The sequence below is a fragment of the Globicephala melas genome, chromosome 5, assembly GCF_963455315.2.
Source record: "Globicephala melas chromosome 5, mGloMel1.2, whole genome shotgun sequence".
NCBI classification, from domain to species: domain Eukaryota; kingdom Metazoa; phylum Chordata; class Mammalia; order Artiodactyla; family Delphinidae; genus Globicephala; species Globicephala melas.
Genome location: NC_083318.1, coordinates 122641768 through 122669131, shown reverse-complemented (window position 1 = coordinate 122669131; position 27364 = coordinate 122641768). Strand labels below are relative to the sequence as shown.

General features: G+C 39.9%; 2 protein-coding genes across 3 annotated transcripts in view; one reads left to right on the top strand and one right to left on the bottom strand.

Annotated features, from left to right (window-relative positions):
* EIF4E (eukaryotic translation initiation factor 4E) overlaps positions 1–1596 on the bottom strand; it is a 118965-nt gene extending 117369 nt beyond the window's left edge. The window contains exon 1 of the mRNA XM_030865628.2: positions 1358–1596. Within this exon, the coding sequence (XP_030721488.2) occupies positions 1358–1586 (229 nt within the window). The 5' untranslated portion in view covers positions 1587–1596. The remainder of the gene's footprint in view (positions 1–1357) is intronic.
* Positions 799–27364, top strand: part of METAP1 (methionyl aminopeptidase 1) — a 71114-nt gene continuing 44548 nt past the window's right edge. The window contains exon 1 of one of the 2 annotated variants that reach the window (XM_060299766.2): positions 799–858. Coding sequence is in view for 1 of the 2 variants with exons in the window: in XM_030865623.2 (XP_030721483.1) it covers positions 1153–1266 (114 nt within the window). In the remaining variant the exon portion in view is untranslated. Of the gene's footprint in view, positions 859–981; positions 1267–27364 lie in introns of those variants that run through there. The other variant, XM_030865623.2, reaches the window with a different exon arrangement.

Here is a 27364-nt window from a genome sequence, read left to right as displayed (position 1 = left end):
TAACAAGTTGATGATCAATAAATACTTCCTAAATGGGAAGGAAATCTAAAAAAGAGTGGATATATGTATACATATAACTGATTCATTTTACGGTACAGGTGAAACGAACAAAACATTGTAAAGCAACTAAACTTCAATAAAAATTATTTAAAAAATTTATCAGAAAAAAAAAATACTAGTTCCTCTCTCTTCCCTGGTGACAGGAGGTATTCAAGCACAAATTAGAAAATGGCAGATCTGGGATGCAGTTGAAGAGATTTAGGCAAGAGGTTTGTATTAGATGAACTCTAAAGCTCCTATCAACTCTGACATTTCATGATCAACACAATTTCCCCCTATTTACCTCTTAAACTATCAACTGGGATAATACAAAAAACTACGGTTTGTATTGACTACCTAGTAGTTGTGTTACCATCAGTAGCACTGTACATTGTGAATGGAGGGGCGGTGGTGTGAAAAAAAATCCGGCACAAGGGAAGCCAGACTCAAGTCCCAGTCCACCTCTCCATTGACAGTTCCCTGGCTCCTTGTTTTGTGAATGAGCGGTGGTCCTCAGGCCTCAGATCAGACACTATCCGCGAGAAACAGAACTTTAAAAAGGGAATTACTTTCCTTTTCCAAGGAGTTGCCGGGTGGACCAACACAGAGGAATGGAGCGCCCTTTCCAACCGCCTGAGAGTACGGGAGACGTTCAAGACCCTGGGATCCAGTCAGTAAGGGACGACTGGGGAGCTCTCTCTAGGAACTGAGAGGGCCTCTCCCAGTTGGTCGCACCGGGCCTTCTCCGCCGGGCGCCAGGAGGTCGCGCTGGCCGCGGCTACAAGCAGGACAGCACGGAGGGGCCGAACGCCCTACCAGGTACCCTTACGGCCCCCACGTGCACGCGGGCCGCGAAAAGGCTGGGGCCTCGGGCCGGGGCGGGGCTAAGGCCGCGGGGCGGGGCTCCAGCTGCGCGCGCGGGGCGGGGGCGGGGCGCGCAGCGTGGTCTGGGCAGGCCCGGTGCTCTTCCTCCTCCCGCGCCCAGGCCTGGCGGGCCGAGCTCCTCCCCCGGCTCGGCCTCTCTCCCCACCCCTGCCCTCCTTCTGCCCAGCAGTTCCTCCTTCCCTCCTCCCCCTCTTCCTCGGTGAGGTGCTCCTCCATCAGCCAGCCAGCATGGCGGCCGTGGAGACGCGTGTGTGCGAGACGGACGGTTGCAGCAGTGAGGCCAAGCTCCAGTGTCCCACCTGCATCAAGCTGGGGATACAGGGCTCGTACTTCTGCTCGCAGGTAGACTCCCGCTCCCCAGCGGCGCCGCCGCCGCCCCCCCTCCCCTCTCCGCCTGACCTCGCCGCCGGTCGGGACATGCTCCTCCTCTTACCCCCGCGGTCGCGCCGGCCGCGCTTCCTCCTCCCCACAGTCTGAAGCGCCGCCGCCTCCTCTCTCCTCCGGGGGATCTGGGGCCCCACCGGATCCTGGCCGCGCGGGGCGCACGCTGGGTACTGGCGCGGGCGGCCGCGGCCATGTGGGCTGGGGGCGGAAGCGGACTTGCCCTGAGTCGCTCGGCCGCGCTGGGGCCCCGCGTTGACGGGCCGGTTCTCACCGCGCATCCTCTGCCCGGGCTGGGGCTGCCAGGTGTGCGGGCTACCCGGGACAGGTGGGGACGCCGGGGGAAGGCGGCAGCCCCAGCTGTGCGAGTCGTCACAGCTGCAGCTCCCGGCAGGGCTCTGATCTTAGTCGCTGGGGGCTGCGGGGCCGGGTAGTCACTCTGGTCCCTACGGGATTGGGGGTCGGAAGAGACCCGCTGGCCTTTGAAGAGTGAGTTACCTGGGACGGTGGGGGTCGCAGAGAGGAGGTATACCAGCCCCACCCACCTCTGTCCGTAGGTTTTACTGCTGCGCATTGACACTTCGGCAACTTTGGGGTTGGGGATGGAGAGGGATCTGTGTAATTCATTCTTTTCCTTTGGCATCCAAAATTATTAATTTACAAAACCATAAGTTAACAGTATGAGTCACTCCTGATTTACTGAATTTACCACTGAGTGAAAAAGACAGTTCCATTAAGAGTTATGCTTTAAAGCCGTAGTGTATTAAAATACAAGTTTTGTGCGGTGGAGCAAAGCCAGCACTGAATGGGGTCCGGACTGCAACGTGTGCTGGTGTTTATGTTTACTGAAGAGCACTAGTGTTCCGGCTGCATTTAGACGCCCGGAGTATTGGCCCGGCGGCATTGGTACGGCTTTTAGTTACAGTCCGGATTTGTTGAAGAAAGGCACGTGAATATTCAGGTACTAAATCGGTAGTGTCCCGCGAGGAGGAGAGCATGAACAAAGAGTCTGAAGACACGGTCAGGGCCCTGGCCTTGCCGTTGACTGTGAGATCTTGAATTAGTCAAGTTACTTAATCTTGCTGAGCACCTCTGTGCAGAGGGGAAGATGATACTTTTACTTGCATATTTCACAAGGTTGTTCTGAGGCCCAAATTATCCAATGAATGTGAAATCTTGGTAAAACCTAAGGAGGTTCTTTTTAAAGGTCGTCAGTACACTGTAGCACTGTTATATGTAAAAATATAAACGAATAGAAGGAAAACAAATATATAAGAGCAATAATATAAATATTTCAAATATAAACTGTGTAAACATAAAGATGTATGTAAAATTAACGTATAAATAAAATCCTTAAGGTCCAGCACTTGTAGATAAGCGGTTGTAAGAGATCCTAGCTATGTTGTACAGGTGTTGTTTTCAGATAGGATATGATCCTTGACCTTGTTAGTATCATTTGGAAAAAGTTGCACATGGAGAAGTGTTGCTCATTTTAAAAATAGCATTGGGACTACTCAACATGCTAAAAGTGGTCTGAGTCCTTTTGTTTCTTTAAAATAATTTTCAAATTCTATAATTTGTTGAGGCCTGTGTGGGACCTGGACTTAAAACAAAAAAACAGTAGTTTATCTTTGGAAATTGTGTACCGCATGAGTAGACTAATGTGGTTTATGTTGTGCTTAAATTTAGTTGGTATTTGGTAATGTTAAATGAATTAATATGTACACAGACTTACCTGCTGGGATTTTAAAAAGATACTATGAAGCCATATTCATCAGGGATGGGTGATATTCTCTTAGGCATGGTTTTATTCAATAGAAAGAACATTGGCTCATTGGGGTTTATGGAAAAATGCCAACACATTTGTGAAAACATGCAGGGTTTATTCAGTACAGTAGGTATTTCATGTTGGATTCTGCAGGTATATTTCTAGTCCCATTGTTATACCTGTAGTCAAATATATCCTGAATGGTGCTCAAAGCTGTCTCTTTCTTCATTTCTGTTACTACCTCCTTTAGTCAGTTTTAAAAATTTCTCACCCGTTTCTCTTAGTTCATTTCCCTGCTGTAGTTTCCCACCTTGCAAATAAACACCCACACCCACCCACACACACACACACACACACACACACACACACACACACACACAAATCAAAGGAAGAAAACCTTTTGTACAGAAGTTATTTCTCCCCTAGCATAGCACAGTCTGACTATGCTTACCGCCACCTATAACAAATAGAGTTACCATTGCTTGCAGGATTCTAGCCCCGTAGTCAGGGCACCTGTCTTCAGAAATCACAGCTATTCTTTCAGTCCCAGCTTGAGACCTTGATCAATCATTAACTTTTCCTAAGCCAGTTTCCACATTTGTGATGAAACTAGGGCTTCGTGCCACTTCTCTGATCATTTTCACTAGCAGTGGTCTGTCTTTTCTCTTCTCCTTGCTCCTCTGGTCCCCAGCCTGGCTATCTGGCCAGCTTGTCTTTGGGAACAAACCGAACAAAACTACAAGAGCCGTAACAGAAGTAAGCCTTTCCCGGTTACCCTGTCACACCACCTTATTCCCTTTATAACATTTTATACAATCTGTAATTATTTCATTTTTGTTCTTGTTTATCTGTCTTTTAATCAGAAGGTGAAGTCATGAAGAAGCTATCTTGTTCAGTTCCCTATCCTCATTTCTCAACACAATGCTCTATGCAATAGGTGGTCAATAAGTGCTTGAGTCATTGTATCAAAAGGCAGAATAAAGAGGTAGACTACTGCATTTGAATCACAGCTCCATTACTTACTAGCTGTGTGCTTTAGGTAGATAATCTTTGTTTTTTGTTATAGCCTTTTAAAATGGGTCTATGAATAGTACCAACATCAGGGTTGGGACTAAATACTAAAGACTAAATACTAAGTGTATGTAAAACACTTAGCATAGCAGTGCATTTCATCAGTGTTAGCTCTTTGTATTGTTATACTGAGTTTATGCTTAAGAAGATAGAAATATTTTTATTTAGGATGCTTAATTTTAAGAAAAGTTTTGGTCCTTTAATGAGTAAAACCCGTTTTACTTGAAATCGAGCTTTTCAGGAATTCCTGATGTTTGATGGTATTTCTTTATAGATGTATCTATCTTATTCAATAGTAGTTGACCAATTTTAATAGTAGTTTAGTAGTTTACTTGTAGTCCCTAACAGTTTGTAAGAGTTTTTTGAGGATGGAGGCTGTGCTGTACTCATTTTTGTATTTCTTTTAAGTGCCTTGTACACAGTAGGCACTCAGTTCATTAAATGAAAGAAGAAAGGTCATTGGGCCTGAGAAGGAAAAGCAAAGAGCAATCAAGCCCTTAGTGAACACCCCAGGGCAGATGCTATCTTGTCCTTAGTTGAAGGATCTGCTGAGAAGGACCTGAGTGATTTGCAGTCCTTCATAAGGCATAAGAACTTAAAAGGTAGTATAGTATAAGTGGAAGGAGCCTGCCTGGGTTTGGAGTCTGACCTGGGTTTAAAATTTTTGAGACCATGTCCTTGGGTAAGTCATCTCCTATTTTATGAGAGGACTAATGGTACACCCTCTTTATGGAGCTGAGGTGAAGGTGAATAAGAGCATGCGAAGTGCCTCACACAGTGTTCAGTAAATAGTTTTATTACACACATAGCCTTATGTCTAATACTATTACAGTCAGATATAAGGAAGGTTTAAAAATGTTTAAGGACTCCTAGAGTAATGAAAACAAAAATAAACAAATGGGCCCTAATTAAACTTAAAAGCTTTTGCATAGCAAAGGAAACCATAAGCAAGACTAAAAGACAACCCTCAGAATGGGAGAAAATACTTGCAAATGAAACATCAGACAAAGGATTAATCTCCAAAATATACAAACTGCTCATGGAGCTCAATATATAAAAAACAAACAAACAACCCAATCAAAAAATGGGCAGAAGACCTAAATAGACATTTCACCAAAGAAGACATACAGATGGCCAAGAGGCACATGAAAAGATGCTCAACATCACTAATTATTAGAGAAATGCAAATCAAAACTACAATGAGGTATCAGCTCACACTGGTCAGAATGGCCATTATCAAAAAATCTAGAAACACTAAATCCTGGAAAGGGTGTAGTGGAATGCTGCACTCTTGGTGGGAATGTAAATTGATACAACCACTATGGAGAACAGTATGGAGGTTCCTTAAAAAACCAAAAACAGATCTACCATATGACCCAGCAATCCCACTACTGGGCATATACCCTGAGAAAAACCATAATTCAAAAAGAGACATGTACCAAAATGTTCATTGCAGCTCTATTTACAATAGCCAGGACATGGAAGCAACCTAAGTGTCCATCGACAGATGAATGGATAAAGAAGATGTGGCACATGTATACAATGGAATATTACTCAGCCATAAAAAGTAATGAACTGATTTATTTGTAGTGAGGTGGATGGACCTAGAGACTGTCATACAGAGTGAAGTAAGTCAGAAAGAGAAAAACAAATACCATATGCTAACGCATATATATGGAATCTATAAAAAGATAGAAATGGTACTGATGAACCTAGGGGCAGGGCAGGAATAAAGACGTAGACAGAGAATGGACTTGACACAGTGTGGGGAGAGGGGGAAGCTGGGGGAAAGTGAGAGTAGCATTGACATATGTACACCACCAAATGTAAAATAGGTAGCTAGTGAGAAGCAGCAGCATAGCACAGGGAGATCAGCTCTTTGCTTTGCGACCACCTAGAGGGGTGGGATAGGGAGTGTGGGAGGGAGGCTCAAGAGGGAGGAGATATGGGGATATATGTATGCATATGGCTGATTCACTTTGTTGTACAACAGAAACTAACCCAGCATTGTGAAGCAATTATACTCCAATAAAGATGTATTTAAAAAAATAAAAATATAAGCAGTAAATAAACATATTCTATGAAATGGAGAAGCATCGTTTGTCATGAACATTTTGAACAAATTCTTGCAATAGGTTCTTTCAAAGAAACTGGTGATGTAAGGTGACTGATTGGGTCTTCAGTAAGAAAGTAAGTGGGTGGGCATCTTGTATGTTGGAGTTGGAAAGTGAGGAAGGAATTGACCTTCCAACATGTAGCATCTTTGAAATGCAGACCTGCCCTCTAAGACGCTTTCTCCTTTGGTAACAAAGTTCCTGAGAATGCGGAGTGTTTCTGGAACTCATCTTCATCCTCCTTGGAGGTATTACCATATTATACTTTTTATTTCTAGGGATTTTCTTTAAATTCCTCACATTACCTCACACTATGCCTAGATATTGTTGTAAGATTGGTGTTTGGGTACAACTGTCTTAGCTTCTTATTAAAAAATGAATAGGATGAAGGTCTAGAGAGGTTGTGATTTTTTTTTAAACAAAAATAACTTTTGCTGTAGAAAAAATTAGAAAATGCAGGTGAAACGTTACCCAGTGATTATTTCTGTGAGTTTTTTGATGAGTATTCTTACAAACACGTTTATATATTCTTATTTACATTTATGTGCATATACTTGTGTTTTTGTCAGAATGGTACCATAATATGCATAATCTTAGGGAATTTGCTTACTTTTACGTCTTAACTAATACATTGGGAATGTCTGTAATAGCTACATTTACATTATCCTTTGTAGTGGCTGGACTAATATACAACGTGATCGGTGTACCGTCCTTTATTTACTCACTTATGGTTGAATTTACTTTCTTTTCAACTTTTTTGGCTACTGTTTAACTGCTCTTCAATAAATGTTCTTGTGAAATTTAAATCATTTTGATTTACTCGGGAGTATAGGATAATAGTAGGACTGGTACAGGAACCCAGGAACCAAGGATTGAAGCACCCCAAGCTGCTAGTAGTTCTCACAGTGTAGTCAATGGATTGTTACTAGTTTGAGAAACTTCTGGTGGTGAATGGAGATCTCCTTTTATTGACATGTTTGTATTATAAATGCTTGTCATGAATTATACTTTTATTCCAGTAGAACTTGTGAAAACCAAGCATCATTTGGTTGGTAGATAGTAAAAAGTTGAACAAATCTTTAACTCTGAGTTACTGTTTTAGAGATTGAAGGGCTATTGGAAGTAGATGTGATCTTATACTATTGATATAGCTTGTGGTAGAAGTTTTAGTCACTTTTTTTTTTTTTGGGGGGGGGTGAGTCTGTTTCAGATTTGGCACACTTACAACATTTTTAGTTTGGTCTTAATAATTTGGTGGGGATGACAGACACATAAGCCCATTGCTAAACACATACCCAGCTCTAGACAGGAGGGAGGAGCTTTAGCATGGTAGCTCCTTCTCTATAAATGAGGAATTGTCTTTGGTATTAATAGCAAATCCATTTAGTTGATGTAATATAGGCAGGAATACTCTATAGAGCAACCATTGGGATTCTCTCCATATTAAAGCTTTAATGTAACCAAATATAAATATAATTATCCTTTCTGCTTGATCCTGAACCTCTCTTGACCTCACAGTTTTAACATGAAGCATTTGCTTATTCATGCTTGGGCAGCTCAACAATTATAAATCTTTTTTTTCTTTGATTGATATCAATCTCGGATCTGGCTTTGAATAAAGAACAATTCAACACACCCTGTAAGCTAGGCCTGCCTTTCGCAATGTGTGTATTTAGCAGCTATAGTTGAACCTAGGAAAGGGGGCCCTCTGAAAATTCCCCTCAGTTATTCATTGCAAATGAGTTTTCCCTTTGTGCACCATTCACAATAGCTAAGTTGTGGAAACAACCTACATATCCATGGATGGATGAACAAATAAACAGAATGTGGTATAAATATATAACAGAATACTATTCAATTTTTTTTTTTTTTTTTTTTGCTTTACGCGGGCTTCTCACTGTTGTGGCCTCTCCTGTTGCGGATCACAGGCTGCAGATGCGCAGGCTCAGCGGCCATGGCTCACGGGCCTAGCCGCTCCATGGCATGTGGGATCTTCCCGGACCAGGGCAGGCGGACTCTCAACCACTGCGCCACCAGGGAAGCGCAGAATACTATTCAATTTTAACAAAGAAGGGAATTTTGCAATGTGCCACAACATGGATGCATCTGGAGGACATTGTGCAGAATAAAATAAGTCAGTCACAGAAAGACAAATACTGTGTGATTCCACTTACAAAAGGTACCTGAAATAGTCAAAATCAGACACTCAAAGAGTGGTTGCCAGGGGTTGGGTGAAGGGGGAAATGGGGAGTTACTAATTAATAGGCATAAAATTTCAGTCAAGTAAGATGGATAAACTCTAGAGATCTGCTCTTTACCATTGTACCCACAACAATGTAAATTATATATATATAAATTTTTTGGCTGTGCCCTGCGGCATGTGGGATCTTAGTTCTCCGACCAGGGATTGAACACGTGCCCCCTGCATTGGAAGTGTGGAGCCTTAACCACTGGACTGCCAGGGAGGTCCCAATGTAAATTATTATTGACACTTAACAATTGTTAAGAGGGTAGATCTCATGTTAAAGTCTTCTTACCATTAAAAAAAAAAAAAGTTCTTTCCTGTTTTTGTCTCTAGTAACCTATCTGTTTTATAGCTAAGTTCAGTGGGGACTTCTTCCTGATACACCAGAGCTGTGCCATGTCTGTTGGAAAGCATTCCTAAAATCCCTGTCAGCTGGAGTTGGCTAGTGTGACATTTATCTGGGTCATAGGCTCAGGCCTCTAAAGAGTGGTTTGGGTATAAGTGAAATTTTGTGACTTTAGCAGTTTCCTTATCATCATATAGTGGGAGGCAACAGAGACTTTTCCATATTTTGAACTTGTATTTATTGGTTCTGCCTTGATAAAAGGTAAAAAAGGGCAGCCCTTTGCATCAGATTCTGAAGGTTATCCTGCTTTATTGATCAAGCTATGAGCTCAAATCATTTAGTAAAATAGGTAAATGTAAGTACCATTAGGTTTTAGACATGACATGGCTTTTTTTTTTTTTCCCTCTGAATGGGGATTAATTTTCTTACTGATTGTTTCACTAATTGGTGCTAGTGATGGGTTTAACTATTTGAATACTGATAACTCTGCATTGTTCACTACTAATATGTGGAGAAAAATATAAATGCAGTTATGTGATTTAGTGTTGCTTTTGAATTGAGGTTTTTAAGTACCTTAAAGTCAGGATCTATAAGTTTTGTTTTTTTTTTTTTTACTCATTTGTTTTTATTAGATGTTGAATAGAATAAAAAACTAACAGTAAGTCATCCATAGGATCTAAAGAAACGTGATATAGTAAATGCCTCTATACTTAACCACCTAAGTTATTAAAAAGAACATTATTAGTAAAGCAAGTAAAACCAGAAGGCTCTTACGTGTCTCTCACCCAAGTGGAACTCCCTATTCTGAATTTTGTGTTTATCATTCATTTGCTTTTCATGTTTGATTCCTTAGATAATACATTGTTTAGTTTTGGTGTTTTTGAGATTTTTATAAATGAAATCACTGCAAGTATTCTAAAACTTGCTTTATATATTGAGGTGCTCCTGTGTTGCACCTACGAGTGCAACGTGGGGGGAGGGGCTGGGAGCTGAGGCTCAGGCTTCAGTGGTCAGACCCCAGGGAGAGGACTGGGGTTGGCTGCATGAACACAGCCTGAAGGGGGCTAGTGCACCACAGCTAGCAGGGAGGGAGTCTGGGAAAAAGTCTGGAGCTGCCAAAGAGGCAAAAGAACATTGTCTTGGAGTGCACGAGGAGAGGGGCTTCCTGCTGTGTGTTCCCACAGGTGACAGAGCACCACCTAAGTGAGCTCCAGAGATGGGCACGAGCTGCAGCTATCATCTTGGACCCCAGAGGCGGGCACGGACCGTTACTGCTGCCACCAAGTATCCTGTTTGCAAGTGCAGGTCACTACCCTCACCCTCCTGGGAGCCTGTGCAGCACACCACTGCCAGGGTCCCGTGATCCAGGGACAACTTCCCCAGGAGAACACATGGTGCACCTCAGGCTGTTGCAGTGTCACTCTGGCCTTTGCTGCCACAGACATGCCCCGCATTCCATCTGTGAAGTACCCCTCCCTCTCCTCGGCCTGAGTGAGCAAGAGAGCTCTAATCAGCCACTGCTTTAACCCCCTCCTATCGGGCAGGAAACAGATGCCTGAGGGCGGCCAAGACGCCCTCAGGGACCAAAACCAAAGCGGAACCCCAGGAGCTGTGCAAACAAAGAATAGAAAGGGAAATTTCTCTGTGTAGCCTCAGGAGCAGTGGACTAAATGCCCGCAATTGGCTTGGTAAACCCTGTGTATGTGGAATACCTGAATAGACAATGAATGCTCCCAAAAGAAGGCGGTGGACTTTGGGGAGCAGCTGTAGACTTGGGGTTTGCTTTCTGTGTCTAATTTGTTTCTGGTTTTATGTCTATTTTTGGTTTTGGTTTTATCTTAGTTTAGTTTTAAGTGCTTGTTATCATTGGTGGATTTGTTTATATGTTTGGTTGCTCTTTTCCTTTTTTTTTTCTTTCTCCTCTTTTTGTGAGTGTGTGTGTGTATGTTTCTTTGTGTGATTTTGTCTGCTTTTACCATTTGTTTTGAGGCTCTGTCTGTTCAGTTTTGTTTTTTTTAATAAATTTATTTATTTATTTAGTTTTGGCTGCATTGGGTCTTCATTGCTGTGCATGGGCCTTCTTTAGTTGCAGTGAGCGGGGGCTACTCTTCGTTGTGGTGCGTGGCTTCTCACTGCGGTGGCTTCTCGTTGTGGAGCACGGGCTCTCGGCACGCAGGCTTCAGTAGTTGTGGCTCGCGGGCTCTGGAGCTCAGGCTCAGTAGTTGTGGCGCATGGGCTTAGTTGCTCCGTGGCATGTGGTAGCTTCCTGGACGAGGGCTCAAACCCATGTCCCCTGCATTGTCAGGTGGATTCTTAACCACTGCGCCACCAGGGAAGCCCTGTTCGTTTTTTTATTTATTTTTTCTCCTCCTTTTCTTCCGAGCCATGTGGCTTGCAGGGTCTTGGTGCTCAGGCTGGGTTTCGGGCCTGACCTTCCAAGGTGGGAGAGCTGAGTCCAGGATGTTGGACGACCAGAGGCCTCCCAGCCCCATGTAGTATTAATCAGCGAGAGCTCTCCCAAAGATCTCTGTCTCAACACTAAGACCCACCTCCACCCAACAGCCAGAAAGCTCTAGTGCTGGATGACCCATGCCAAACAACTAGCAAGATGGGAACACAACCCCATCCATTAGTAGAGAGGCTGCCTAAAGTCATACTTAGTTTACAGACACCCCAAAACACACCACCTGATGTGTCCCTGCGCACCAGAGGGACAAAATCCAGCCCCATCTACCAGAACACAGGCACCAGTCCCCCTAACCAGGAAGCCAACTTCACCCACTGGGGCAGACACCAGAAATAATAGGAACTATGAATCTGCAGCCTACAAAAAGGAGACCCCAAACACAGTAAATTAAAAAAAATGAGAAGACAGAGAAATACGCAGCAGGTGATGGAACAAGGTAAAAACCCAACAGACCAAAGAAATGAAGAGGAAATAGTCTACCTGAAAAAGAATTCAGAGTAATGATAGTAAAGATGATCCAAAATCTTGGAAAAAGAATGGAGAAAATACAAGAAACATTTAACAAGGACCTAGAAGAACTAAAGAACAAACAAACAGAGATGAACAACAATAACTGAAATGAAAAATACAGTAGAAGGAATCAATAACAGAATAACTGAGGCAGAAGAACGAATAAATGAGCTGGAAGACAAAATGGTGGAAATAACTGCCGAGGAGCAGAATAAAGAAAAAAGAATGAAAAAAAATTGAAGAAAATCTCAGAGACCTCTGCGACAACACTAAATGCACCAATATTCAAATTATAGGGGTCCCAGAAGAAGAAGAGAAAAAGAAAGGGTCTGAGAAGATATTTGAAGAGATTATAGTCGAAAACTTCCCTAACATGGGAAAGGAAATAGTCACCCAAGTCCAGGAAGCACATAGAGTCCCATACAGGATAAACCATAGGAGAAACACATCAAGACACATATTAATCAAACTAACAAAAATTAAATTCAAAGAAAAAGTATTAAAAGCAGCAGGGAAAAGTAACAACATACAAAGGATCCCCACAAGGTTATCAGCTGATTTTTCAGCAGAAACTCTGTAGGCCAGAAGGGAGTGGTAGGATATAGTTAAAGTGATGAAAGAGAAAATCCTACAACCAAAATTACTCTACCCAGCAAGGATCTCACTCAGATTTGACGGAGAAATCAAAAGCTTTTCAGACAAGCAAAAGCTAAGAGAATTCAGCACCACCAAACTAGCTTTACAACAAATGCTAAAGGAACTTCTCTAGGCAGGAAACACAAGAGAAGGAAAAGACCTACAAAACCAAAACCAAAACAATTAAGAAAATGGTAATAGGAACACACATATCGATAATTACCTTAAATGTGAATGGATTAAAAGCTCCAACCAAAAGACACAGACTGACTGAATGGATACAAAAACAAGACCCGTATATATGCTGTCTACAAGAGACCCACTTCAGACCTAGGGACACATACAGACTGAAAGTGAGGGGATGGAAAAAGATATTCCATGCAAATGGAAATCAAAAAAAAGCTGAGTAGCAATACTCATATCAGACAAAATAGACTTTAAAATAAAGACTATTAAAAGAGACAGAGGACACTACATAATGATCAAGGGATCAATCCAAGAAGAAAATACAACAATTGTAAATATTCATGCCCCAACATAGGAGCACCTCAATACATAACTCAAATACTAACAGCCATAAAAGGGGACATTCACAGGAACACAATAATAGTAGGGGACTTTAACACCCCACTTTCACCAATGGACAGAGATCATCCAAAATGAAAATAAATGTGGAAACACCAGCTTTAAATGATACATTAATGAAGATGGACTTAATTGATATTTACAGGACATTCCATCCAAAAACAACAGAATACACTTTCTTCTCAAGTACACATGGAACATACTCCAGGATAGATCATATCTTGGGTCACAAATCAGCCTTGGTAAATTTAAGAAAATTGAAATCATATCAAGTATCTTTTCTGACCACAACGTTATGAGGCTAGATATCAATTACAGGAAAAAAATCTGTAAAAAATACAAACATACGGAAGCTAAACAATACACTACTAAATAACCAAGAGATTACTGAAGAAACCAAAGAGGAAATTAAAAAATACCTAGAAACAGATGACAATGAAAACACAATGACCGAAAGCTTATGGCATGCAGTAAAAGCAGTTCTAAGATGGAAGGTTATAGCAATACAATCCCACCTCAAGAAACAAGAAAAATCTCAAATAAACAACCTAACCTTACACCTGAAGCAATTAGAGAAAGAAGAACAAGAAAAACCCAAAGTTGGCAGAAGGAAAGAAATCATAAAGATCAGATCAGAAATAAATGAAAAAGAAATGAAGGAAACAATAGCAAAGATCAATAAAACCAAAAGCTTGTTCTTTGTGAGTTGAAGAAAATTGATAAACCGTTAGACTCATCAAGAAAAAAAGGGAGAAGACTCAAATCTACAGAATTAGAAATGAAAAAGGAGAGGTAACAACTGACACTGCAGAAATACAAAGGATCATGAGAGAGTACTACAAGAACTATATGCCAATAAAATGGACAACCTGGAAGAAATGGACAAATTCTTAGAAAAGCACAACCTTCCAAGACTGAACCAGGAAGAAATAGAAAATGTGAACAGACCAGTTACAAGCACTGTAATTGAAACTGTGATTAAAAATCTTCCAACAAACAAAAGCCCAGGACTGGATGGCTTCACAAGTGAATTCTATCAACATTTAGAGAAGAGCTAACCCCTGTTGTTCTCAAACTCTTCCAAAATATAGCAGAGGGAGGAACACTCCCAAAGTCATTCTACAAGGCGACCATCACCTTGATACCAAAACCAGACAAAGTTGTTACAAAGATGAAAACTACAGGCCAATATCACTGATGAATATAGATACAGAAATCCTCAACAAAACAGTAGCAAAAAGAATCCAACAACACATTAAAAGGATCATACACCATGATCAAGTGGGGTTTATCCCAGGAATGCAAGGATTCTTCAATATACCAAATCAATCAATGTGAAAAACCATAATAAAAAATTGAAGGATAAAAACCATATGATAATTTCAATAGATGCAGAAAAAGCTTTTGAAAAATTCAACACCCATTTATGATAAAAACTCTCCAGAAAGTGGGCATAGAGGAAACCTACCTCAACATAATAAAGGCCATATAAGAAAAACCCACAGCCAACATCATTTTCAATGGTGAAAAACTTAAACCGTTTCCTGTAAGATCAGGAACAAGACAAGGTTTCCCACTCTCACCATTATTCAAAATAGTTTTGGAAGTTTTAGCCACAGCAATCAGAGAAGAAAAAGAAATAAAAGGAATACAAATCAGAAAACAAGAAGTAAAACTGTCACTGTTTGCAGCTGACGTGATACTATACGTAGAGAATCCTAAAGATGCTACCAGAAAACTACTAGAGCTCGTCAATGAATTTGGTAAAGTAGCACAGAAATCCCTTGCATTCCTATTACTAACAGCAAAAAGCTGAAATAGAAATTAAGGAAACTCCCATTTACCATTGCAACAAATGGAATAAAATAAACCAACCTAGGAATAAACCAACCTAAGGAGACAAAAGACCTGTATGCAGAAAACTATAAGACACTGATGAAAGAAATCAAAGATGATATAAACAGATGTAAAGATATGCCATGTTCTTGGAATTGGAAGACTCAACATTGTGAAAATGACTCTACTACCGAAAGCAATCTACAGATTCAATGCAATCCCTATCAAACTACCACTGGCATTTTTCACAGAACTAGAACAAAAAATTGTACAGTTTGTGTGGAAACAGAAAAGACCCTGAATAGCCTAAGCAATCTTGAGAATGAAAAACGGAGCTGGAGGAATCAGGCTCACTGACTTTAGACTATACTACAGAGCTACAGTAATCAAGACAGTATGGTACCTGCACAAAAACAGAAATGTAGATCAATGAAACAGGATAGAAAGCCTAGAGGTAAACCCACTCACATATGGTCACCTTATCTTTGACAAAGGAGGCAAGAACATACGATGGCGAAAAGACAGCCTCTTCAATAAGTGGTGCTGGGAAAACTGGACAACTATATATAAAAGACTGAAATTAGGACACTTCCTAACACCATACACAAAAATAAACTCAAAATGGATTAAAGACCTAAACTTAAGGCCAGACACTATAAAACTCTTAGAGGAAAACATAGGCAGAACATTCTATGACATAAATCACAGCAAGATCCTTTTTGACCCACCTCCTAGAGAAATGGAAATAAGATCAAAAATAAACAAATGGGACCTAATAAAACTTAAAAGCTTTTGCACAGCAAAGAGACCATAAACAAGACGAAAAGACAACCCTCAGAATGAGAGAAAATATTTGCAAATGAAGCAACTGACAAAGGATTAATCTCTAAAATTTACAAGTAGCTCAGACAGCTCAGTATCGAAAAAACAACCGAATCCAAAAATGTGTGGAAGACCTAAATAGACTTTTCTCCAATGAAGATATACAGATTGCCAACAAACACATGAAAGGATGCTCAACATCAGTAATCATTAGAGAAATGCAAGTCAAAACCACAATGAGGTATCACCTCACACCAGTTAGAATGGTCATCATCAAAAAATCTAGAAACAATAAATGCTGAAGAGGGTGTGGAGAAAAGGGAACTCTCTTGCACTGTTGGTGGGAATGTAAATTGATACAGACACTGTGGAGAACAGTATGGAGGTTCCTTAACAAACTGAAAATAGTAGTACCATATGACCCAGCAATCCCACTACTGGGCATATACCCTAAGAAAACCATAATTCAGAAAGTGACATGTACCACAGTGTTCATTGCAGCACTATTTACAATAGCCAGGACATGGAAGCAACTTAAGTGTCCATTGACAGATGAATGGATAAAGAAGATGTGGCACATATATACAATGGAATATTACTCAGCCATAAAATGAAACGGAATTGTGTTATTTGAACTGAGGTAGATGAACCTAGAGTCTGTCAGTCATGCAGAGGGAAGTAAGTCAGAGAAAAGCAATTACCATATGCTGATACATATATATGGAATTCAAAAGAAAATGGTTCTGATGTACCTAGGGGCCGGACAGGAATAAAGACGCAGGCGTAGAGAATGGACTTGAGATGGTATGGGAAGGGGAAGCTGGGATGCAGCAAGAGGGTAGTATTGACATATATACACTACCACATGTAAAATAGCTCGTGGGAAGCAGCTGCATAGCACAGGGAGATCAGCTCGGTGCTTTGTGACCACCTAGAGGTGGAAGATAGGGAGGGTGTGAGGATGGTGCAAGAGGGAGGAGATATGGGGATATATGTATATGTACAGCTGATTCACTTTGTTCTACAGCAGAAAGTAACACAGCATTGTAAAGCAATTATACTCCAATAAAGATATAAAAGAAAAAAAAACTGAATTTGGATAAACTGAAAGAAAAAAAAAAGTAAATGAAAGGGTGTGTATCAGTGCAAAGGAGAGGACATTCTCTCCAGGGGAAGGATATGTTTATGGAAGCAGGAGCAAGCTGAGACGTGTGTTATGGCAGGTAGATTAGCTTTACGGTGGTAAAGAGTCTCAGTACAGAAATATAAGGAAATAAAATGATTGTTAGAAGGGTAGAGACCTTGCTGTTACATTGAGTATATTTTTTCAAAATGTAAATACCTTCATTTGTATTTTCAGTATAAAAAGCAGTACATGATCTTTGCATAAATTTAAAACAGAAGTTTATAAAGTGAAAACTCTGTCATGATCATATCCTAAGAGAGTGTTAACAGTTTGGTTTATTGTCTTTTCAGACTTTTATGTATATATTACATAGAGGTTAGAGCATGGATACTGTGTACAGAGGGCCTGCATTTAAATCCTGGCTTTGTGATTAATTAGCTGTGTGGTTCTTTTACATGTTAATTAATCTCTCTGTGCTTCAGTTTCCTCATCTGTAGAATGGGAAATAATAGTACCTACCCTTTAGAGTTGTAAGGATTAACAGTTAATGCATAGTAAGTCCCTAAATCAGTGCTTGGCATGTAGTACACATTTAAATGTTACCTGTTGTTTTTATCTTTTGAAAACAAAAACAGGATCGTTTTTCTTTATTATACACAGGTATACAGTTTTGTAACTTTTAAAAAATGAATTTCTTTCTTACTGTGGTTAAAAAAGACATAGAGACGTCACCATCTTAAGCACTTTTTTTTTTTTTTTTGCGGTACGCGGGCCTCTCACTGTTGTGGCCTCTGCCGTTGTGGAGCACAGGCTCCGGACGCGCAGGCTCAGCGGCCATGACTCACGGGCCCAGCCGCTCAGCGGCATGTGGGATCTTCCCGGACCTGGGCACGAACCCGTGTCCCCTGCATCGGCAGGCGGACTCTGAACCACTGCGCCACCAGGGAAGCCCAGATCTTCATGTATTTTGAAATATAAGCCTTTAGCTAAGTTAGTTGTTTTGTAAGACAGTTCCTCAGTTTATTTAATGAGAATAATCCTCTTAGTCCTCTTATTAAAGCTGGGATTTGATGTAAGTTTCATGAACCACGTATAAAACACTCTGAAATCCTCTGAGGAAAATACAAGGCTATTTATTTGGATAGCTACTTTTCAATGAATGTGATGAATTTCAAAATGTTAGTTGATGATAGCTACATTGAAAACATAGTTGGGAAAAAAACGATGTGGTATAGCATTGATCCCCAGTGCATTGTAAACTTCTTCAGAATACCAAGTAGTCTGAAAAATGTGAAGCGTGTTCTGCTTTTCTAGGAGTATGTTCATAATCTTGTTGAACGTGGGGTTTGTTTTGCTGAAATAGAGTCAAGGAGGATTATTTTAAAATCTTGGTAATTGCTCCATAGCTTATGACTTTTCAGAATAGATATGAAAAAATTAGTTTACCATGAATACTTACGGTGTGTACCTTAACTTAAGGTGTGTACCAAATCTTAAATGTTGGTCTTTACACATTGTCTTGGGCTTTTTACTTTGAAGTGACAGTAGAGGAGAAGCGTTTTGAAATATAGTTCCTTTAAAAAACTTATACTGCTTTTAGTTTGTTCAAAGTTTACCCGAGATAAAATCAACAGAAATTACAATGAAATAGATTATTAATTGAATTGTAGAGGCAGTAATTGCTAAAGGGTTTAGAAGAAATGTCATTTGTCACTGGGGGACAGGAGGAGTTTTACAGAGAAGGTGGTATTTAAAGTCATTTGTTATCTTCTAAACTCTTGCAGGAAGGTAAGTTTTGGATGGAGGAGAGGAGGGCATCTTCTTATTTAAGCTTAATTGCTTTGAAAGAGAAGATATGAAATTGGGCACAGGTGAGAGTGGCTCCCCCTCGCTGCTCCTGTCTCAGAGCAGCTCTTTGTTCTGTTTTAAATTCAAAAGATTGCTCTAGATTTCTTTTTACAAGAGTTCTGTGATCAGTAGCGGTACAAAGAAAAACTTGGCATCTACTCTGATACACTCCAGATGGCAAGCATTAGCAAATAGAATCGAAAATCTTTATTTATTTAGAATTCAAGAAGATTTGATGATTGGGTTTCTGTATGTTTTCCTGTTGTAAATAACATTACCTTTTGAGTGGAGAAGCTAGGAACAATCAACAAATAATGGTGAATGTGTAGACATACCCACTGTAAGAGATGGGTCACTGAAGACGACAACGTTAGGAAGGATGTGAGATTGATGTGAAAAAAAAAAGAATAACATGATTGTGTTCCTTGATGCCAGTCTGTCAAGCCTCGTTCACCTTAAGGTGATGTCCCCCAGGAAGAGGCTGAAAGAGGTGAGCTGTGTGTTTTTGCCACTGGGGGGATACTTAGTTGTGGGGCAAAGAGTAACTTGTCCGGTTAGTAACACTGTGAGCGGAAAGTATAAACACATTGCCTTAATGCTGTATTAATTGTTTTAAAGTGTGCTTCAAGTGACAAGATGCCTTAACTCAGAATAAGAAAACAGTTTGTATTTTAGATGGAATCTTCATGCAGCTGGAAAATGGCGTTCAACTTAAAATACTGTCTGTAGGAAAGGAAACTTAATATATATACACTGTACAGTTTAGAGATTATTATACCAATTATTATTTAAATAAATTTATTTATTTTATTATTTTATTTTATTATTTTATTTTTGGGGCTGCATTGGGTCTTCATTGTTGCATGTGGGCTTTTCTCTGGTTGCGGCAAGTGGGGGGGCTACTCTTTGTTGTGGTGCGTGGGCTTCTTCTTGCAGTGGCTTCTCTTGTTGCAGAGCACGGGCTCTTGGTGCGTAGCCTTCAGTAGTTGTGGCACACAGGCTCGGTAGTTGTGGCTCATGGGCTCTAGAGCGCAGGCTCAGTAGTTGTGGCGCACGGACTTAGTTGCTCTGTGGCATGTGGGATCTTCCTGGACCAGGGATCAAACCCGTGTCCCCTGCACTGGCAGGCAGATTCCTAACCACTGTGCCACCAGGGAAGCCCCCAATTATTATTTTTTAAATATGGCTTTGATTCTTGAAAAGACATGCACATGGCTTAGAGTCAAATAGTCTATAATCCTTACACCCTATACCAGATATCTCTTTCAACATTTTATCCCAGTTTTATTGAGAAATAATTGACATAACATTGTATAAGTTTAAGGTATACAACATAATGATTAGATACATGTATATATTGTGAAATGATTACCACAGTAAGTTTAGTTAATGTTCATCACCTCGCATAGTTTCAGTTTTTTTCCCCTTGTCATGAGAACTTTTCAAGATTTACTCTCTTAAGCAACTTTCAAATATACAGTAGAATATTGTTAACTACACTCATCATGTTGTACATTGTATCCCCAGAACTTTTTATCTTTCACCATTTTCAACAGATTATTTTGGTACTTATTTCCATATCTCTAAAATACATGGTTAAATTGCTCTGTCTCGATAATCTGGTTTTAGGCCTTCTCTCTAGGCTTCCTGGAATGGCAGAAGAAGGGTTTAGCTATTACACTCCTCACCTGCCATGTGCCTGTCTTCTGACTCGTAAGGTGGTTATGAGTCATGTAGTCTACTTGCCACTTATTAGCTGTGTGACCTTGGGCAAGTCATTTAACTTCTGTGCGGCTCAACTTTTCTCATCCGTAAAATGAGTACTATATAAATAGTATCTAGCTCATACGGTTGTTAGCACTTAACCTATGTAATTAAAATAGTGCCTAGCACATAGTAGGCTCTAAATAAGTGTTATGTAATATTATTACATAGTGATTACCTTTCCTTTCCTGTGTAACTCATTACTTAGCTTTCTGTGTACTTGTCTTTAATTACCCCAACCCTTCCCCTGGTTTTTTAAGTCTTTTTTTAGTATATTTAAACATACTTGGTATTCTTTACTTGGTTTCGTGTTCTTGAAGAGTCTCTTCCAGAGTCTTCTGACCTCTCCAACCTGGTTTAGTCCATCTCTAGATCTGTTGTATAGTGAGTTTTTTTTTTTTTTTTTTTTTGTAGGGAGGTGGGTGGGATGGGGAGGGGATCATCTCACATCATCCTGTGGTTTTCTTTTATCTTCTTTAATGTAGCATCCTCTGATTGTACATCTTGTTAAAATATTTCATGGAAAATTTCCTTGAGAAATAACATTTTGAGAAAGTATTTTCCTTTCTAGGGTTATAAAGCATTTGTTACTAATTTAAAACCACATATGGGTAGCAGTTTTATATTTTATGCCCTTTAGTTAGAAATAATTTTGTTAGTTAGAGGTGTGTGTGTGTGTGTGTGTGTGTGTGTGTGTGTGTGTGTGTGATGGTAGAAGGTATTTAATAGCAATTTTACATGGAATACCTTAGTTTGGACCCAGAATAGGTACTTTCAAATTCAGGAATGCTTTTTATATATTGAGCACTCATTTAATATTAAATGATTGATTTTGGCAACTCTTAAACCTTCTATTTGTTGAAAGTTTCAAAATAGAAACAACCAAGTGTTATAGTTATGGAACCACAGTACGGCAATGTGGTTGATAATAGCAGTATCTCTAGAATTTATAAAATAGGCTTGTTATATCTTCTTGAAAGGACATTTTTCTGAACTTTTTAGTGTTACCGTATTCCTTCCTCTACCTTGTGTCTAGTAGGTCTTCTTGAATAGGCAGGTAGTTTATGATTTATTTTGTTTTCTTTATTTGAAAATGAGGAAGAAAGGACTTGCTTGTAACCCACCAGAAGGAGTTTAAAAAGTCATGCTGTATAACATTCTGGCAAAGTTTGCTCATTTTTGTTATTTAGAGGTTGCATTTTACCAACATGAAGAATTAGTAATCTAGTGGAGTGATTTGCTTAGCATTTTTTTTTTTTGGCCGTGCCCCACAGCTTGCAGGATCTCAGTTCCCAGACCAGAGATTGAATCCGGGCCATGGCAGTGAAAGCCTGGAATCCTTACCATTAGGCCACTAGGGAACTCCCTTGCTTAGCATTTAATAACTTTACAATATTGTAATTTAAAGTTAATGAGTTTATTCTGTTTATGTAAAGTCCTTTCTGGGAGCTACTGATGCATCAGGATGGTTAAATTCTATTCAGTATAGTTTTGATGCTGAGTGTTTTTCTGTGTATGTGTTTTAATTCCATGAAAATCTCGGAAATTATTTTATTGTAGTAATATTATATTTTGTTTATTAAAAATGATAATACATGATAGTTGTAGAGAATTTTGAAGTGATGAGTGCTTCTCCCCAAATTTATCTCTAATTCCCCAGGATCTCTATTAAATATTAACAGTTTGCTATGTATCCCAAGGTGTTTTCAAAGAACGTGGTGCATCTCTTAATCAGCATATTAGTCAACAGAATTCAATAAGAAACTTTCTTGATAACATGGTTTATTATAGTGTCTAGTAGGAAAATAATTACTAACGTAAGAGAATTAACATACAGTAATATAAGCTCTGTGGATGAAAACATTTAATTATGTAATGTTTAATAAGTGGTAAGTATGATTCTGTTTGAGACCAGTCTTTCGTTTCTTCTTTGACTTTATCCTTTGCCAGTTCTTAGTATACACTGAGAAATGTTTATGTATTTTTCATATTTATATAAAAAATTTTTTAAGTTAAAAATTTTATTTAACCTTTTTTCTTAAATCTGTTTCCTTTTACCTAGATCTCACCTGCTTCTTCCTCTCTCCTCTATATGCTGCTAGATTGTTTTTGCTTTTATTTATGTTTACCAGTTTATTATAGAGGATACAACTCAGGGACAGCCAGATGGAGGAGATGCATAGGGCAAGGGATTGGGGTGGGAGATTGTGGTGCAGAGCTGAATCTTATCCCTTTTACTGAGCCGTTGCTTCTTCAGAGCACTGTCCTGTGAGCCTTGTAGCTAGATAGAAAGAGAGTAGACTTTGGAGCCAGAGAGCCCTGTGTTGCAGTTCCAGCTCTACCACCCGACAGCTGTTTGAACTGGTTCATATTATTTACCCCTTTCCTGCTTTAGTTTCCCCATCTGTAAAATGGGAATATTAATATGCAGTTCCTAGGATTAGTGTGAAGTTTTAATGATATAGTACATGTAAGGTGCCTGGCACAAAAAAGTCCCTCACCAAATGGTAGTTTCCATTAGCAAATGTCAAGGGTGGACAGGCTTTTATCTATAATGGAAGGTGATGTCGTGCTAACCCAGCTTGATGGGAACCTTCCTTTATAGATACTCACCACTTGGTCCTTTTTACTCATTAAGATGATGACAGGGCTATTTTTATTTTTGAGACAAGATTTTGAAGCAGAGTATTATCCTTCCCTATTATCTGTTGGCCAGTAATAATAAGGGTTGGTAGTAATAGTGAAATGGCAGGTAGACAGGAAAGGGAAGAAAGAGCAGCAAGAAAACCCTGGATTAAAATATCCAGCAATACATATCGAGAGACATAAAATGCATACAACTTCGTAAAACAAATATTACTAAGTTGCATTATGCAGTATGTAAAGGAATAATCCACCATAGTCAGCTAGTTTATTTCAGGGAGGTAGAAATCATTAAATAATACGTGAAGTTATTAATATAATATATCAAATCATTACATCAGATACAAAAAATCGCTTATGAAGGTGCTTAAAATGAATTTGATAGGATTCAATACCAGTTCCTAATAACATTATTTAACAGTGAGAGGCCTGCGTACCGAAAAAAACAAAAACAAACAAACAAAAACTTATAAATGAATTTGGGGAGAATTGACATCTTTCTTGTATTTAGTCTTCTACTTCAAGAGCACAGGATGTCTATTTATTTAATTCTTACTTGATTTCTTTTATCATTGTTTCTTAGTTTTCAGCATACAGCTCCTGTACGTCTTTTGTTATATTTATACTATTTATTTAATATTGGGAGGAGTGATTGTAAATGGTGTTACTTTGTGTATTCCCAATTACACATGGCCAGTATATAGAAATATGGTTGGTTTTTGTGCGTTGACCTTGTATTTATGGCCTTGCTGAACTGATATTTTAGTTCTGGCAGATTTTTTTCCCTTGGTTTTTTTTTTTGCGGTACTCGGGTCTCCCACTGATGTGGCCTCTCCCATTGTGGAGCACAGGCTCCGGACGCGCAGGCTCAGCGGCCATGGCTCACGGGCCCAGCCGCTCCGCAGTATGTGGGATCTTCTCGGACCTGGGCACGAACCCGCGTCCCCTGCATCGGCAGGTGGACTCTCAACCACTGCGCCAGCAGGGAAGCCCTCCCTTGGTATTTTTATATAGGTAATTATGTCAGCTTTGAATGGGGACAGTTTAATTTCTTCCTTTCCGGTCTGTATGCCTTTTATATTTTTCTTACCTTGTTGCATTGTAAGACTTCCAGTATGATGTTGAAATATGCATGTTGAAAGTAGACATCCTTGTCTGTTTCTGATCTTAGGGAGAAAACACTGTGTCTTTCACATTAACTATGATATAATCTGTAGACTTTTTGTAGATGATCATTATCAAGTTGAGGAAATTCTCTTCTAGTTTACTGAGAGTTTTTATCATGAATGGTTGTTGATTTTTGTTTCCAACTATATTGTGGATTTTTCTTTTTCTTCTTGCACTTCTGTTACTTTCTGCTTCATGTATTTTGAAGCTCTGTTGTTTGATATATACAGTTTAGACTGTTACATCATCTTAGTTAATTGATCTTTTAAAAAAAACATTCTGTAATTTTCCTCTTTACCCTTAGTAATTTTCTTTGTTATGTCATATAGGTCCTGAGGCTCTGTTCATGTTTTTTAAAAAAACTTTTCTGTGTTCAAATGGGATAATTTCTTTCAATCTTTTAGTTCACTGCATCTTTCCTTTGACATCTTCATTATGCTATTCAGTACATCCAATTAGTTTTTTAGTTTGGCATTGTATTTTTCAATTTTAAAATTTTCATTTGGTTTTTCTTTACATCTTCTTTGTAAAGATTTTCTTTTTCCATTGATTGAAGAGTGTTTTGATTGATTGTTGGAATGTTTTAATAATAGCTGCTTTAAAGTGTTTGTCAGTTAATGCCAACGTTGGTGTCATCTTAGCATCGGTGTCTGTTGACTCATTTCCCTTGTAAATTGAAATTGTCTAGGTTCTTTATATGCTGAATAATTTTAGATTGTATCCTAGGGATTTTGAATATTATGAGATCTTGAGTCTTGTTTAAATCTTGTGAAGAATGTTGATATTTTAAGTTTTAGCTGGGTAATAATCTGGTTAGGTTCAGCTTGCAAGTTCTAACATGCCTTCTTTGCGTCCAGTGTCAGTTCAGTTTTCAAAACCTAGCAGTGCCATTCAGATTTGTCCCTGAGACCTGGACGATGGTCTCTCTATTCTGTTCTCACACACATCAGTATTGTATTATGAACAACTTTATGGGGTCACTTTCTGGTGCTCCTTCCTGGTACTTTCCGGTTCCTTGGGAATCCTCATTTTTGGTCCTCTGGCCAGAAAGCTGGGGTTTTAGTTACCTGCTTTGCCGCATACTTCATGACAGTGCCTTTGTCTGGGCCAAATGACAGGAGGACACAGAGAGAAGAAAGCAATGGGGTTCGGCCCCACCCTCGCTGGACCACAGCTTCACTGATGAGAGAGGAGATGCCTCTTCCTCAGAACTTTGACTCCTATGAGCTCACATTGTAGGTCGCCTCAGGATCACTTGGGGTTTGGGGTGTGAGAAGAGAGAAACAAGAAAAGAAGGTGGACTGTATTCTGAGCACTAGGAGTTCCCTTTCCTGTTCCTTGAGCCAGAATTAGAGGGCTTCTGGACTGCTCTGTGTTTGTGCCCCGGTGGGCACTTCCATGTTGCCCCTGGTGATTTTGGTGGGGGAGGATGGTACACTCATCACCAGTTCAGTGGTTCCTTAAATAGCTGTGCCATACATTCTGTTTGGGTTTTGTAGTTGGACTAAATCTGTGAACCTCTGACTTTTGTCTCCTTTACAGTGGCTACTGATGTCTCTGCTCAATGTTTCTTTAATTTAAAAAATTAAAAAAAAAATCCTAAAACCTGGCTTCCTAAGGTTTGCTTTTGTGTCTGAATAGCTTAGAATTCTGCCAAAGGTTAGTCACAAGTTGTGCTCACACACCTTGAGCTGGCAGGCTGTTCTCTGTGATGGTCTCTGTGTTGGCTGGAGAGCCTGTTCAAACCTAAGGTTCTTCCTGACTCTTTTTTTTTTTTTTTAAATTTTATTTATTTTTGGCTGCCTTGGGTCTTCATTGCTGCGCGTGGGCTTTCTCTAGTTGTGGCGAGCGGGGGCTACTCTTCGTTGTGGTGCACGGGCTTCTCATTGCGGTGGCTTCTTTTGTTGCGGAACAAGGGCTCTAGGTGACCGGACTTCAGAAGTTGCAGCACGCGGACTCAGTAGTTGTGGCTCACAGGCTTAGTTACTCTGAAGCATGTGTGGGATCTTCCCGGACCAGTGATCGAACCCGTGTCCCCTGCACTGGCAGGCAGATGCTTAACCACTGTGCCATCAGGGAAGTCCCTCTTCCCGACTCTTGCATCCCCTTTCCCAATGCGCAGGTTCTGTGGACAGTGATGCTAGTCAGCTACAAAGGTTACAGTCATCACTAGCTGCCTAACTGCCATAAGTTTTCATAAGCTAAGAATTCAGGGCAGGGTTGACACAGACATGTTAAAAATATACAGGTGCACCATCTTTTCAAATTTCAAGTTTAAATTGCTTTTAAAAATAATAAGATTGAGGGACTTCCCTGGTGGCGCAGTGGTTAAGAATCTGCCTGCCAATGCAGCGGACATGGGTTTGATCCCTGGTCCGGGAAGATCCCACATGCCGCGGAGCAACTAAGCCCGTGTGCCACAACTACTGAGCCTGCGCTCTAGAGCCCGTGAGCCACAACTACTGAGCCTGCGAGCCACAACTACTGAAACCCGTGCACGTAGAGAGCTCCACAACAAGAGAAGCCACTGCAATGAGAAGCCCGCACACCGCAACTAGAGAAAGCCCCACGCACAGCAACGAAGACCCAATGCAGCCAAAAATAAATAAATCTATTAAAAAAATAATAAAATTGATAAAACTGTTATTGGCCACACATTTTTACACAGTTTTCCCTACATTGCAGTTGAGGAAAGTGGAACGTGGAGATATTAAGATTTTTTTTCCCCTTACAGCTAATAAATGATCAAGCTATGGGACAAGTCTGTCTGACTTCAAAGTCCATGATTTTAGCTGCTGCCCTAAACTTAATTTAGAAAATCATGTGAGTTTTGAGTTGTCCCTACCTATAAACCCTTTATGAATTATCCTTAGTAGTAAGTAGGCAATGGATTTTTTTGTAGTGTTAAAAAAAATTAGGTGAAAATACTAATTTTCTTTAACATTTTAAATGCTTCTTTTATCTCTCCTCTCTGATGGTTCGTTCTTTCCCCTCCCTTTCTTGAGTTAAATTGGTGTGTAAACTTCTGTGTTCTCTAAATGAATCAGTTGGGATAGAGATGTTATTTTATTTAAGGAAATATGTGTCAGCTTCTGTGAGGTCAAAAAAAGA